General features: G+C 42.6%; 2 protein-coding genes and 1 pseudogene across 4 annotated transcripts; 2 read left to right on the top strand and 1 right to left on the bottom strand.

The window, feature by feature from the left end:
• The first annotated feature begins 78 nt into the window (after positions 1-78).
• LOC126388092 (TLC domain-containing protein 2-like) lies at positions 79-3,489 on the top strand (annotated as a pseudogene).
• Positions 3,490-3,849: 360 nt separating this feature from the next.
• Positions 3,850-7,886, bottom strand: LOC126388210 (F-box only protein 40-like). Of its 3 annotated transcripts, none has more exons than XM_050041182.1 (7): positions 7,773-7,886; positions 7,601-7,652; positions 5,982-7,163; positions 5,200-5,486; positions 4,954-5,085; positions 4,484-4,793; positions 3,850-4,191 (listed from the first exon to the last, which is right to left on the bottom strand). In XM_050041182.1, exons 2-7 carry the CDS (start codon positions 7,601-7,603, stop codon positions 3,973-3,975), a joined length of 2,133 nt encoding a protein of 710 aa, XP_049897139.1. In that variant the 5' UTR covers positions 7,604-7,652; positions 7,773-7,886; the 3' UTR covers positions 3,850-3,972. The 3 variants fall into 3 exon arrangements, with proteins under 3 accessions (XP_049897139.1, XP_049897140.1, XP_049897138.1); XM_050041183.1 differs by having other exon boundaries at positions 7,763-7,790; XM_050041181.1 differs by having other exon boundaries at positions 7,601-7,842.
• LOC126388093 (F-box only protein 40-like) lies at positions 7,670-15,361 on the top strand. The gene is made up of 10 exons (XM_050040984.1): positions 7,670-7,754; positions 8,304-8,349; positions 10,142-10,178; positions 10,332-10,896; positions 11,005-11,441; positions 11,620-11,799; positions 12,166-12,407; positions 12,659-12,790; positions 14,194-14,527; positions 14,618-15,361. Exons 1-10 carry the CDS (start codon positions 7,670-7,672, stop codon positions 14,828-14,830), a joined length of 2,271 nt encoding a protein of 756 aa, XP_049896941.1. The 3' UTR covers positions 14,831-15,361.
• Positions 15,362-15,574: the final 213 nt, after the last annotated feature.

Genomic DNA, 15,574 nt, shown 5'->3' on the forward strand with positions numbered 1-15,574 from the left:
GAGCTGAAATGTGCCCTGAACACAGGAGTACATGGGATTTGAAGTGAATTCAAGGCACCAGGCTCTGTGGTAAATATTATGGATTTAAAGTCAACTCTTCTGGTTGTTGGAGGATCTGCATGCTCTTTCAAACTGCTGAACACAATTGTCAGATTCCTGCCAACACCAGAGCTGGCGCACAAGAAAGCCTGGAGGAGAAGGAATATCAGCACGTCTTTACAGCTCGCTGACAGGAGCATGGGCTGTTGTATGGTGCGTAAAGATGCAATAATCAGGTGTGGTGCCAGAATTTATTTTAATGTTTTACTCTTCCTCTCTCTGGCCATGCAGTTTCTACCTTCAACCTCAGATGGTGGAGGACCTGATCTCCTCTCACTACTTGCTCTCCCACAGCCTTGTAGCTGTGTCTACAGGTGATGAATCTCGCACTAACACACACCTCTGCAACAGCAGCAGATAATTCATTTATTTATGTATTTATTAGTTTGCACTTATGAGGCTTTTACAGCAATGACTTCCAGGTCATGTAACAAGGAAAAGTTGTAAATGCTGAACAATCAAGGTTACATACTGACAATAAAAAAGCAAAATGTGGATGGGAAAAAAATGTCACACACCAAAACTTACTTTCTGCAAGATTTAAAACTGTGAATATTATTTTAACCTTTATTTAACCTGAAAAACCTCTTGAGATCTCCTTTTTAAGAGCTTCCTGACCATGACAGGCATGTACTGCACGCTTATCCATGACTTCTTGGATGTGGCCTTGAACCAGTCATGTAAACAGTGTGTGTTTGTGTGTGTGTGTGTGTGTGTGTGTGTGTGTGTGTGTGTGTGTGTGTGTGCGTGTGTGGAGAAGTGGGTCGGTAAATGGAAGAGGGTGGTGGCTTTAGTTATAAGTCTAATATTTTTTAGTATGGCCTTTGTATCACTGTTTTTCCTCTGTGTACTTTTTGTTTGTTTGTACTTTATTAAATTGTTTATTGTAGTTTTGGTTGAGCTGGGAAACCACACGTGCCATCACAGAGCCTGTCAGCCCATTGGTGTGCATTATGTATAAATATAGTTGTGGTTTCAACTTTTTAAACATTTTGAGTAGTAACTTTGTCTTGATTGAACTTTTAAAGCACGGAAGAAGTGTGCAGTAAAAATATTTCTCTCCAAAATGTAGAAGTAAAAAGCACAAAAATTCAAATATTCAAGTACCTCTAAATTGTACATAAGTATAGTACTTATAGTAAATGTACTTAATTTCCTTATCTGACAGCTGAATTATCTACACCTGACTGCAGCTGGGTTACACTGCGGCATGTAGACAGTTAACTGGATGTAAAAAGTAAACTGGCACCATATGGTTTTGCTTCAATACGACCAATGTATTATCAGGCCACTAGGTGGTGCACATAACATGGAAAGGCAACTTTTATGTGCTGTTCAATTCATCTTCATTAGTTAAATGGCTGACAGTAAATCATACTTGGTACAAATGACATCAAAGGAGTTTAAACAGAAGAACACCATTGCCTCAATATGTCTCAGAGAAATAGAAAATCTCTCTCCCTCCTCTCTCTCAAAAGACCATTACTGTTGTACTAAACCTACTAGTACAAAGTAGCCTGCCATAGAAAAAACTATCACCTCACTGTATAGGATTATGTACAGCCTACTATAAAGTAGCTACTAGCTAGAGTGGTCCAAACTGATGTTAAAATGCATATATTTTTGTAGTCAAATAATGTGAACATTTTCTGCAGTTGGGCCAAAGTGTTTGAGTGTTTTTTGTTGTGGACTGTTATTTCAATATGATAGTGTTGCAGTTGCGCAAGATGCAGGTACAAACTCTAGTGTGAAAGTGTGAAGTTGAGATCAAAATGAAGGTTGAGTTTGAAGATGGGTGCGGTCCGAGCAAGGGCATCAAAAATAAAGGGTTAGGAAGCAGGGAAGGGACATTGCCATTTGGTTTAAGTTACAGTCACTCCATTGCAGCTGGGGTTTTTCTCATAGCAAAAATCTCTATTTCTTTTTCTAATCTAGACCTTTAATTCATCAGGATGACACCTCAAATGGAGATATTCTGGTTTACACAACATCTGGACCATAATCTACTGAAAACAACTTAGCAGCATTTTTAACTGCAGAGACTTCCTGATGAATTAAAGAGATAAAACAAGCAATACTGGAGGACATTATACTACAGCTAAATTGACTTGTTGCAACTTGGCAACCCGTAACTTGTCCTTTTAAACGCTTATCACAATGTTTAATGATGAATTAATTATTTACATTAACAGATCAATTCTAAACCTTTAGAAAGTGATACCACAGTAGGTTTTTTTAATTAATTATTGATCTTTTCTGTTGCAGAACAAACTAAAAGTGACCTCAGAAACTGTTGTTTTTTTTTCATTCATTTTGTGATTTTGTTTAAGTGAGACGGTGAATAAAGTTTCACTGCATGTGTCTGCTCCTCCTGTGTAAACTCTTCTCTCAGGTGCTCTCCTGCTTCAGTTTGGCTGTGACGCCCCGTCTCTATGTGGGCTACGCTGTGATGTCATTGCTGGTCGAGATCAACACTGTTTCCCTTCATATCAGACAGCTCCTCCTCCTGTCAGGAGAGAGGAACAGACCGGGGACTGAGAGCACAGACCCTCGTCCCTCTGTGATCTACAGAGTGATCAGCTGGCTCAACCTGGGAACATAGGTGATTCTCCTGTGGAGGTGTCATAGAGGCCCGTGTGTAAATCAATATTTAAACTACCTGTTGTGAACATTCCTACTGAGACTGCATTAGGTTAGATGGATGGCCTGTCACATGCTGATAGTAGTATTATAGAATTTTGAAATTATTTGAATTTTTAACTTTAAAGGAATAGTTTTTACATTCTCAGAAACAAGTGTATCCTCTCTTACTTCCTGAGACTCATATGAGAAGATCCATGCCACACTCATATTTGTCACTTCACTGTCAGATATGAAGCTGGAGCCGAGAGACAGACAGATAATCTGTCTCTGTCCAACAATAACAAAATCTGCCCACCAGCGCCTCTTAAGATCCCTCATTCCACTAATTATGTCATTAATCTAAAAGCAGTTTGCCCATAAAGGTCTTTAAACAGTCTCTTACTGACTTTCTGTCCCATCTGCAGGTTACTGGTGTTTCGTGTCTGCACGCTGGCTTGGATGTCCCGCTGGCTGGCAGCTCATGGTGACTGCATACCTCGCTACATCCTAATAATGGGGACAGCAGGCCTGAGTCTCATCTCCATCATGAATGTAGTGCTGTTTTATAGACTACTCAGAGCAGACGTCCTCTCCAACACAGAAACAAAGACCACCAGGGGGAGTCGGGGCTGAGTTTCTCCTGGTCAAACATGACTCCATTGATTCAGTTTTCTGCTTCATGATGTGGTTTAACAGGACCTGAGGACACTGTGTTTGCTGAGAACTCCTAATATTTGCTATTGCAGAGAAGAAAGCAAAGATCAAGTACAAGTTAGCCAATGACTTTTGGGGTGGTTTGACATAAAAACAAATCACACAGGGCACTTTTTAGCGTCAGTATACTGCCTAAGCTGTGTTTACCTACAAGATGATTTACACATCTTTTTTGGAAAAATCATTTTCTATGCAACACTGACCACCTTGTAAATTAATACCCTGCTTGTCAAAAGAGGTACCGTTACAAAAAACAATATTTATTCATGTTTTGTGATGTCATCAGTATTCTACCTCAAAATGACGTCCTTGAATTCTGGTCATCTGACATCACAACCTAAATTCAACCACATACCAACGTCTAACAACATTGGAGGCCAGTAAAGTAATGAGATCACCCAGGTTTCACTCTTTGTTCTTATTTTTAATGACATTTTTCTACTTTATTTCAAAATGACATATGACATGATAGAGAGAAATAGAGCGGGCAAAATGTAACTCACTCCCTGTTATATTAACAGATTAAAGCAGCACACACTACATCATGATCCTCTTCTGCTGGAACAAACTAACCAGAGTGGGACCTTTGCAGCTTGTCTTGGTTTGGACTTCTGTTCTGATTCGCGGCAGGCGAATCTTCTCTGTCCTGGACTCTCTCTCATAGCAGGGGCACACCTTTAGGTGCTCGGACATGGACGGGGTGTTTTGGAAGCACCAAGTGTCCACAGATGAGAACAAAGTGCTGAACTGCCATACCTGAAGGCACAGAGAAACAGGCAAGGGAGAGATGCCTGAATATTCAGTCCTGATTCCAAGAAAGAAGAAGAAATAACTTTTCTCTCGTCTTGGCTTTTTTTGTGAAATATTGGTAATAAATTCAGAACCTGAACTCTCAGGATCCTGAAATCTCTTTCTTTTTAATACACTTGACAAACTTTAAACTGCCAAGATGATTCTGGTGAAAGCTCAGATGTATATATACCACACATGATGATCCACTGTCACATCTCATACATTCACATGACAGGAACACTGGCTCTTAGCTTACCGTCTGCGTCACCCTCCACTGGGCTCTTCCCTGTGAGTTCTTCTGCCTCTCCCAGCACAGGGTGACCATCCCTCTCTCCTGCAGCAGAGTGGAGCACACCTGCCTCATCAGCTTGGACACCAAAGCCAGCTGGGAAAGGGACAGACTGTCCAGGAAACTGGCCATGTGGCACAGCACCTCATAGGGCAGCGAGCTCAGAGAGTCCTCCCCTCCTCCTCCCCGACCTCCTCCCTTTCTCTGGGACGCCTGGGAGGCGTCACCCAGGGAGACAGGGAGGGTGGGACGCATGCTGAAGCAGCCCAGATCCTCACTGAAAGCAAAGGTGAAACCATGGTCTCTAAAGGTGCATTAATTTTTTACTGCCCTGCATGATGTTACATTTTTCTTTCCTGTTGCATTGAGATAAAATAGATCTAATTAAAGAAGCATGATAAAGGAGCATCAGCACCATATAGGACTAAAGATCTCACTTGTAAGAGACAGTGGCTTCATGTGTGGAGGGCTGCAACCTCCTCTGGCTGTAGGTGCATCCCAGGTATGCCAGGGGGCATCTCTGCTCAAACCATCCGTTCACACTCATCTGGATGTCACTGTGGATGTTCCTGTATGTGAGAGCACATTGATTATTACAAAATAAAATGTGATTGTGTGCATTCGTTTAAGATTAAATATGGATTCCAAGTGATATTTGAATTAAAAACAAAACTAAAACCCACTTATAATGTTTGCCGTATTCTCTGCGCTGGAAGGTGTGTCCACAGAGGAAGGTGAAGGCGGAGCTGGCCTTGTGGTGCCGGCTGGTGACGCTCTCCACCTGCAGCTGAAGGTGGAGCTCCAGCGGTTTCGCAGTGGTCAGGTCGGCCAGCGACGTGTTCCTCCGGAAAGGAGCAGACAGGAAGCTGTAGGTCTGTGTGCCCTCATCTTGTAACAGACCATCTGTGCATACGCTCTCTGCGATCAGGTGACCTCTTTGCTCTTTCTCCAGGGAGCACAGCAGAGAGGCCTGAGGAGCAAATCAAACACATCACGTGATAAATATTCAGGGTATCTGGACACTGAACTCATCTGAGCAAGTCATTTAATGTCTTTAATATGATATAATGATGATTACTTTAATTATTGACCAATCTGATTATTTCTTTGAGTAATAGATTAGTCATGTTGAAGAATATTTTTGGGGCGGGGCATATGAAGTGCAGCTGCTAAAGAGACCATTATTTCCCTCAGGAGTTGGTGGAGACAAAAACAGAGCTAAAAGTAGAGTGGATATTGGACTTACAATCACTGGATGGACACAAACTCAACTCCTAATTAGCACTACCTCTGCTCTATAACTGCTGGATGTGTAAATAGGCAACGGTTTTCTAACACGTTTGTGATTTTAACTTTATAAAGTATTTTATGTCAGTGTTCACAGCTTGTTCCTGCTGCCTCCAGGTCACCAGAAAGGAGAGATGGATTGACACCATTACAAGCAGGACTAATTACGGTCTCTCACCTGAACCTCCTCCCACACTGGCATCTGCTGCAGCGCCAGCCCCAGGTCACTTGTATCCACAGCTTTACTCTCCCTCTTGTAGAAACCAGGGTTGCGGATGCGGCCCTGCCTGGCAGCGAAGCTGGTTGGGGCTTTAAAAGTACGCACAGTGATAATCTTCATTGGCTCCACAGATCCGTACTCAAATTTCTTCTTCTTCAGAGTTTCAGCGAGACACGAGGAGGAAGATGTGGAGGCAGCAACGCATGCACTGCTCCCCTGTTTGCAGGTGTTTGATGCTGTGGCACCTACACAGGTATCTGCTGCATCTTCCTCTGTCAGAGTGTCCAGGCCTTTACCATTTCCTTTTGACTGTCCCCGGCCTCTGCCTGTTACAGCTCCCTCTCCAGCTTCCCTGCAGCCACCCATCTCCATAGTGAACATGCGCTCCCAAGCGTTGTAGTTTTCTAACAGATTAGCCTGCACTCCTGTTTCCCTGGCAAGAGCCTCTCTCTCCTCCTGGGTCAGCTCCTGCTGATATTCAATGTCATCATCACTCTCACTCTCTTCTTTTTCCTCAGGGCCCTGCTGCACGTCAAACATGACAAACGACTTCCAGGTTTGACCACTGGCCTCCATAGCTGCCCTTTCTGCTGCCTCCTTCCTCTGCCTCTGCTTCTCCTTCCTCTTCTCCTCCTCCCTCCTCTCTTCCTCCTTCTCCTCCTCCTCCACACTCTGGATCAGCTCTGGGAACAGTTTCTTCATCTTCATGGAGTGAAACAGGACATCCTGGTCTTTCAGGGCCACGGTGAAGTCCAGCCATCCTCCCTGCTCTCTTTCCTTGATCAGGTTTTCATACAGCTCTGTGGTGGGATAAGAATGGGCATCGTTGACCGGCCAGCGGTTCCACTCCATGGAGCAACACACCACACTGGCTGGACACACCTGGAGGTGAGCTGCCTGCGAGGAGCGAGGCAGGTGGAGCGGGCACCCATACTCAGCATTGAGGCAGGGCACCCTCACGTTAGGGCAGAGAAGCAGGTGATCCTCCTCTTTGCAGAGGTGGAAGACAGCTCCACAGAGCAGGCGGCAGGGGATGACCGCACAGCACACAGAGACCTCCACCCGAGCTCTGCAGCGCCGGCTGTAGCAGGAATCACAGTGGACATGCCCTCGCACCCTGGAGGTTCGAGACCGTTGACTCTGAGTGGGTTTAGGGAGGAAGAAAGGAAAATAAAATTACAGATTGTCAGAATCAAGAGAACTAAATCAGCATTTTTTCATTTAAAAAACATAATTAGGCTTTAACCTCTATTGACCCCCACAAGTGAGGTGGAGGTCAAACTTATGCTGTCCGTGCCAACAATGTCAGGTGGAATTTGCATATAAAATAATGCAAAAGACATATACAATATTGCAATTTGAGGAAATGGTTCATCCACAAATAAACAAGGAGTTCTGGGTTTGAATATTTCTTTTTCTGTAAACATTTAGCTTCAAAGAAGAGCCAAAACAATATATACTGCATCTACTGTCAGACAGTGGGATATAAGATCATTTTAACAACCTTAAAGCTACTCAAGGGGAAATAAAAGTGGAAACTGAATGGTAGATCTTAGAGTTGAGAAATAAAACCATACCATGCTTCAGATCCTCTGGCACCAGTTTTGTATCTGAAGCTGTAGGTCAGACCTGCAAGTAAAGACGATATGAATCTCAAAGTCTTGCATGTAAACACACAATGGCAGGACACCAACGGGGTGCTGCAGCATTCGAGTCAATGGGAACAGCGAGGTACAGACTTTAGCCTACCGCTGTAAGAGAACAGAAAGGAGAGAGACGCACTCCTTGCACTCCGTCTCGTGCTTTAAAGACCAAGTGTCCCAGTGAGTGTGTGTGTCTGTGTCTGTGTTATGTGTGTTTGTGTTATAAATAGAGCTGAGCACTGACTGAGAAATGTTACGCAGGTGGTCAGGAACATGGTTTGAGTTACCAGCCTTCTCAGAGACTTAACATCAGGAGATCTTTCTCGCCGTCTTCCCTCTGATTCACATTGTGGTGCTGCATTCAGCTGATTTCTACCTGCAGAGAGCAAAATGAGGCTGAGTCTTATTTAATGTCCAAACAGTGTCCTCTAGTGGAGATTTGATTTAGGCATTGTCACTGCAGACAATGCAACAGATTGTTTCTCTACTGTACACAGGGACATTGATTCAGCTTCAGAATGATGACAGGGAGCATTTAATAAAGTTTTTTGGCTGTGCCTTGAATCCAATGCAGAGACTGAGGGGGGTGTTATTTCCTGCTGAACCTGCTGTTGCTTGTCTAATTTTAACCTCCCAGTTCAAAGAGCACAGGGACTGAAAGCAACGTCTGCGGTGGCACCTTGGTAAGACCTTTGACTAGATAAGATTTGTCCCTTTATTAATATCTTGCAATACTCTGGTGTATGTTTTTGTTGATCTAAAATGCAAGCATTAGCTACAGTGAAACTACAAAGACAAGTTACATGCTTGTCTGGTTTACTGCTACATTAACACAGGACACATGAGTAGTTGACAGTCTATTTTGAATATCAGGTCTTCATTTAGTAAGAGCAGGAGATTGTGGAATACTTACATTTTCAATTTTTTAGAATGCTTTGGAGCCAAGCTCAGTGCATGATTAACTAAAACTGTGAAAAATGTTTCCCATAAACTTTTTTTTTTGTGCTGTTGATTTGTTTTGTGGCCGGTTCCACCCTGAAGGCTGACACAGTGTAAATCTGAGGAGTGATTATATAACCAGTTAGGAAAACAACATCATCATCAACATCAACAACAACAACAACAACAGACAGCATTAATACTATCTAAAACGCTTCACATTAATTGGATACTTTTACCACGCCAAGCCTCTAAAAATCATTCCAGTAAAACAGGGAGGACAGAATCACTCTGTGGTTGACCTGGTCATTATAACATGACATGTGTGACCGGTGATGATGGATTACAAGTAGACATTGCTTTGTTTTCAGGGGTCACAAGCCAAAAAGGTGGATGATCAAGTGGTTCACTACTAAACAGTGTTTCAGTACTTGAGATTAGTCTCAAGACCATAGGTGGGTTATGAGATAATATGGCCCTGGGCACAGATATGCAAAAGGCCCCGCCACCTCACCTGTACTACACAGAAGCAAGACACACAGACTGTGTGGTAGTTTATTTTTTTTGTTTTGCTGTTTTGCAACTTTTTGCGGCACTTTTTGTTACTTGTAGATGTATCGTGTCTCTTTGAAGTCATTTTTGGTTGCTTTGTGTCTCTTTGTGGTTGTTATGTGTTTCTTTGTCATCATTTTGTGTCTCTTTGCAATCACTTTGTGGTTGTTTTGCCTTTTTTTTTTTCAATAAATATTTGTCTCTTGGCACTCCCCTTGCATCTTTTAGTGCTCTTTTTCTGTCTCTCTGGGGTCATTTTGTGTCTCTATGTGGTCATTTTGTGTCTCTTTGGAGCCATTTTATGTCTTTTTAGGGTCTGTTTGTGTCTCTTTTGAGTTATTTTATGTCTCTTAATGGTCTTTTTGTGGCTCTCTGGGGTCATTTTGTGTCTCTTAGTGTTCTTTTTTTGTCTCTTTGGGATCATTTTAGCCCTTTTTTGTAGTAAATTTGTGTCTCTTGGATCAGTACATGTTTCTTTGAGTGACAGTTTTCATGGTGAAGGCCAGGAAAGCTCCAGACACTTTGGGCCCCTCTGTCTCATCTCAGTTTCGACTGCATTTTTCCTTGGTCTTGTCTTGGTCTTGGACAAAGAGGACTGCAGGGATATCACTAAATTGCTCGCGCAAAAACTGAGTGTTTGATAAAGTTTATTTCAGCTACTTAGTGTTTGTTTGTATTTGTTTCCTGGTAGTACACTTATACACACATACACATGCATACATTATGATAATAAAAGATGTAAATAAGGAATCTTTGTTTGTTTTCTGTGGGTGTTTTTAAGGAAATGTGAATCTTCCAGATTAATTTGAGGAGAGCACATGGTTTGCATGGTTTATATTTTATATAGTAAGTGTAGGACTCACATTGTTCTGGTCTTGGTCTTGACTTGGTGTCAACAAACTAGGTGGTATTGACTATGACACTGCTACTGACAGGGCTGATGTTACAGAGTATGACTCTAAATTTTCTGTATCTTTCTTACAGGATTACAAAACCTCTGATTCAGAGTCCTGTACACATGGTGAGTCACAGATTCTCCAGATATACTTCTGGTTCAATCAAATATAAAAATATAGCGAGTACACAGCTTTGCTTCACCGTGTTTAATATACTGTATTTCATCCTCAGCTTTCATCCCTGCTGGCTCCTCTCTTTGTCTTTCTCATCCAATCAGAGTTACCGTTCTCGAGCCTCCAAGGTGCAACAGCATGTCCACTGTGACTCCTGCTACACCCGGCGCTGCAGGACTCGGGTGGAGCCCTCTGTGTGCTGTACGGTCATCCCCTGCCGCCTGCTCTGTGGAGCTCTCTTTCACCATTGCAAAGAGGAGGATCACCTGCTGCTCTGCCCTAACGTGAGAGTGCGCTGCCTCAACGCTGAGTATGGGTGCCCGTTCCAAATGCCTCGCTCCTCGCAGGCAGCTCACCTCCAGGTGTGTCCAGCCAGTGTGGTGTGTTGCTCCATGGATTGGCTCCGCTGGCCCATTGATGAAACAAACCCACACAGTGCCATGGCCCTGCAGGAGAATGTGCTGAAGAAAAATGAGGGGCAAGGGGAACCTCTGGATCTCGCTATGGCCCTGGTGGATCAGTCAGAACTTTATGAACGCCTGAAGGTGAAACCAATCTATCCAGAGCTGATGGAGGAGGAGGAAGAGGAGGAAATAAAGGAAGAGAAGAAAGAGGACACAGCAGTAGGAGGATCTGACAGTAGTGTTGAAGACAATGATGTCAATGAAGGTAAATCGCTGGCACAAAATAATATGTGTTGTTGCTATTTCTGGTCTTTTCTTTCTCATCTCTTGCCTTTACATTTTCCTGTTGATCTCCACATATCTGTCCCTGCAGATAACAGCGTGTGTGAGAATAATGCTGTTGAAGAGACTGTACCGAGTGCAGTGCATAGCTCAGGCATTAACATAGAGAAATACAACCTGTTTGAGATGATGTTCAGCATGGAGAGAGGCGGCTGTGCTGTCGCTCAGGAAAACCTGAACAAGCCCAAAGAAACCCCAAAGCCTACTGAGAAGGTGAAGGACAAAGACAGAGAGAAAAAAGATGATGTAGCTGTAGACACAAGTAAGACAGGTCATGCCCCGTGGCAGGAGGGGGTGCTGGAGCGTCTGGGGCAGGAGCTCACCCCGCAGGAGTACAACATGTATGTGGTGCACCATGGGCGCATGCTGCTCACCTTTGGACAAATCAAGGCCTGTACGCCAAGGGAGGACGATTTTGTCTACGGCAGCCTGGAGCCTATCCCGGTCCAGACTCTGCGCTCTTTCAAGGTGATAACAAAGTACATTTATTTACTATAAAACATAAGTCTTTTATCAGCTTTATAATTCCTCAGAATTCATCAACCGGAGTGATGAACTAGAGCTTTTCAAATCTACCCAGGCCTTAAATATCGCACTCTCTTGGATTCTGATGTAATGTAATATATTATTTATTTGTTCCTATAAGGTCCCTGACAGCTATCACTACAGCTCACGGCGTATTCATCAGTACGACTCGACTAAGCCTCCCAGCGAGGCTCGCGGTGTGGACACATCTGACCTCGAAGTCAACGAAGAGGCCTGGTACAGCGATGAAATAGAGGCCACCCTGCTGGGCTATGCTGAGCGGGAGGTCAGGGGTCACAAGGTCAGTCAGATATTTATAACAGTATAAATAAAAACATATAAACTGTACACATGACCAGATGTGGGGATAAAAGTGGAATTTTAAATAAAACAATATTAGTGCCAGCTACAACATTTATTCTCTAAAAAGATTAGAATTTTAAGAAAGTGGTGCATTTTTTTGACTAAAACCAGTTTCAAGTCACTGTATTTTCATATTGTGCAGTAAAGAAATCAGCAACACAAATGGTGAATTTATCGATAACCTACATTTTGGTACAACCTTTGAGATGAAAATGAGTGGGACACAATGGCCTCATGCAAAAACAGTGATATGATCCTTTAACTGGAATGAATCAGGTGTTTTGATTGAATGGTTTCCATGCAGGTCAGTGAGTCAAAGGCTGCCGATGGGATGTATAACGACGCGGGAACACAGACTTACACGTTTCGCACAACTCCATTTAAAGCGAAGACAACTCTGGCAGAGCTGGCCGTGGATAAGCCGCTGAAGCTGCGTCTTCTGCTGGAGTCGGAGAGAGTGAGTGGCAGACATCACAGAGGCAACAGCGCCTTCACCTTCCTCTGCTGTCACTCCTTCCTCCGCAGAGAGTTCGCCACACATTTCAGGTGTCTGTGAAAACAACTAACATGGGTGTGTTTGACCCCTGCTTACCTCCATACTCCTGTCACGTGTCATTTTCTAAGGACTAACCTTTAAGTAACAACTGTCACTGAGAATTTAACAGCTGTCGATTACCAAAAGGATGAAACCAATTAGAAAAGTCAGCTAGTAGGAGAAATGCTGTTCGTGTATAATGGAAGCAGATGGACATGCTTGGTGTGTTTAGTAAGTGTATCAATCATTATCTCTTTTCCAGGAACGTCCACACTGACATCCAGACAAGTCTGAGTGGATGGTTTGAGGAGAGATGCCCTCTATCATACCTCGGATGCACCTACAGCCAGACGAGGTTTCAGCCCTCCACACATAAAGCCACCGTCTCCTACAAGTGAGCACATTTCACATTTATATCTAATATTTGGGTCCATCATTTGTCTTTTAAAATGTTAAAGGGCCTTAATTTATATTTTTATAACAACACTGTATCAAATAATAATGTGAAAACAATGTGATGATGTGAAAGGAGTTGCCCGTAGTGATTAACATAGAGAGAAGTGTCACCTGAATCTGCAGTTTCCCTCAGCTTTACGGAGCTTTATAGTGAGTTTCAGCTCATTGTTTAGTAAATGAGTAGTTTGAATACAACCCACATAATTGTGAAGGCTGCAGTCATGTGACAACTGTGCTGACGGGAGTAAAGAAGGTAGTAGTCGCCTATAAAGAGCAAAAGTCAGCATAAGAAAGCAGGTTGGGGTGGTGGATGGGTTAAACAAACATAGGACTTTCCCCCAGGAAACCCTTCTGAAACAAAGTGAACTTTGAGTTATGTTAAGATACGCTGTCGCAATGTTTATTTTCTTAAACCTAACCAAGGTAACGTTACTTGCCTAAACTTGACCTATGTGTAACTTTACGTTAAGTACATAAATTATCCAGCCATGTTTTCTTTCTTAAACGTAACCTACTTCACTTAACTTTCCTAAACCTAACCTACGTATCTGTACTTCCCTAAACTTGATCTGTATGTAACTTTATGTTAAGTACATAAATTGTCCAGCCATGTTTCCTTTCCTAAACCTAAACTACTTAACTCAACTTTACATTTCTAAACCTAACCTAAGTAACTTTACTTTCCTAAATGTAACCTTCGTAATTTTTTTCTTGCCTAAACCTAACCTACGTAGCTTTAATTTCCTAAACCGACATACATAACTTTACTTTCCTAAACCTAACCTACATACGTAACGTGATGACATAATTTGTGGGGGGCTAATTTGTTCGATATCATACAAACTGTTGTATGTGGTTTTCAACCTGCCAAGCACAAAACAGCAGATAGACACAGTTAGAAACTTGCTGGTAAACATAGTGGAACAGTTAGCAGCTAAAGAACCAGATATTTTCCTTAGGAGGTGGAGGAGACCAAAAATAGAGCTAATAGAGAGAGAGAATATTGGACTGGCATCACAGGTGACCGCAAACACGACTCTGAATAATGATAGTGTGAGTCTGTAACAGCTGGATGTTAAAATAAGCAACTGCTTGCTAACAAGCTCACCTTATCAATTTAAAAAGTGATAATATGTCAGTGTTGTGAACAAAGCTTGTTGTGCTGCCCCAAGTGGCCAAAATAATCAATTATTAAGATTTTGACCTGCTCACATTTCACAACACAGTAAAGTAACACAAGAGTAGGGCACAAGCAGATAAAGCTTAGAAATTTAAACTGCACTCGGGCTTGTGTTTGCTTAAATGTATGAAATCCTCAGTGGTATATTTTCTTCCTTACAGTAAGCAGCTGAAGTGTTTCAACTTGCGTCCAACACTTGAAGCCTCATTAGGAGACACCTCCCAGTCATCCAGGCGCTCAGTGGGCTCCTCCACCTCTCTGAGGAAGAGAGGAAGTCGGGCAAGAGGTGAGGAGGACCCTCTGAGCTCACTGCCCTACAACGTGCTGTGCCACATGGCCAGTTTCCTGGACAGTCTGTCCCTGTCCCAGCTGGCTCTGGTGTCCCATCTTATGAGGCAGGTGTGCTCCACTCAGCTGCAGGAAAGAGGGATGGTCACTCTCCGCTGGGAGAAGAAGACCAGCTCGCATGGACGAGCCCAATGGAAGGCCACGCCTGTGAGACATACTAAATCATCACTATTCATACCAACTGTGATCCACGTTTTCCTTTTCCCTCCTCCTGACTCTCCTCGTGTTTCTCTCCAGGTCTGGGAGTTCAGTCACCTCTTCTCCTCAGTGGATTCATGGCATATGGCAGACGTCCCTCCTATATCTGCTCATCTAAAAGTCTGTCCTTACTATGAGACATCTCTGCGCAATGAGCGTGTTCCCCTCCCCAGCATGAGTGGTAAAAAGGAGTGTAGCCAGGAAAGGATGAGCCTCGTCAACCATTTTGCAAAAAAGAGATGTCAACAATGAAAAAACAAACAAAACTTTTGATTCTACCTGCTGTATCAGAATTTGTTTGTGCATTATTGACACTGATGGCCAAATTACATTGCGCAAGTGTAGGGATGACGTCATATAACCAGTAGCCTATGTCACAAAGCAAATAAAATCAACCTGAGCTTGCAGAGTTCTTCCTCTTCTTCATGATCTACCTAATATTCAATATTATGGAATTAATGGTTTATGTGTATAGTTATGATTTTTTTTTCTGCAGCATTTTATCATATTAAAAATGTTTATTATGATAGGCTGTATGATTGTGATTTTTTAAAAAGATATGACAGAATTAGACCTACAGTGATTAATCAGTTAATCAGTTAGTGGATAACAATGGATAACTATTTTAAACAATAATGGCTTTAGAATTTTTAAGCAAAAATGCCAAACATCTGCTTCTTACAGCTTCTCACATGTAAAGTTTTGATGCTTCTCTTCATCATACATGGTTGTAAACTGAATATCTTTGGACTTTGGACTGCTGATCAATAAAACAAGACATTTGAAGACATTACCAGACATTTTGCACGAGTTTCTAAAAAGCTATGGACAATACGATTAATTGATAAAATATCCTGCAAATAATCGAAGTCCTAAACAAAATGTGAATATCTGCACCCTCGTTTTACATTTCTGACTGTGCCCTTTACTATAGTGTTTCCATTTTATGCAACTTTATACAAACCTGTTTTACTCCACTCCATTTCAGAGGAAATG

The sequence above is a fragment of the Epinephelus moara genome, chromosome 3 (genome assembly GCF_006386435.1).
Source record: "Epinephelus moara isolate mb chromosome 3, YSFRI_EMoa_1.0, whole genome shotgun sequence".
Lineage (NCBI taxonomy): Eukaryota > Metazoa > Chordata > Actinopteri > Perciformes > Serranidae > Epinephelus > Epinephelus moara.

What these genes read in the sequence shown, in the direction of transcription:
- LOC126388210 (XM_050041182.1), bottom strand. An exon ending in GAAGCCACTGTCTCTTACAA is followed by an intron (nt 4,794 to 4,953) that starts GTGAGATCTTTA and finishes CTTTGCTTTCAG; the next exon opens with TGAGGATCTGGGCTGCTTCA. An exon ending in AGTGGAGGGTGACGCAGACG is followed by an intron (nt 4,192 to 4,483) that starts GTAAGCTAAGAG and finishes CTGTGCCTTCAG; the next exon opens with GTATGGCAGTTCAGCACTTT.
- LOC126388093 (XM_050040984.1), top strand. Translation starts at nt 7,670, where the DNA reads ATGAATCTCAAAGTCTTGCATGTAAACACACAATGGCAGGACACCAAC. An exon ending in TTCAGAGTCCTGTACACATG is followed by an intron (nt 10,179 to 10,331) that starts GTGAGTCACAGA and finishes TCATCCAATCAG; the next exon opens with AGTTACCGTTCTCGAGCCTC. An exon ending in AGACAATGATGTCAATGAAG is followed by an intron (nt 10,897 to 11,004) that starts GTAAATCGCTGG and finishes CTGTCCCTGCAG; the next exon opens with ATAACAGCGTGTGTGAGAAT.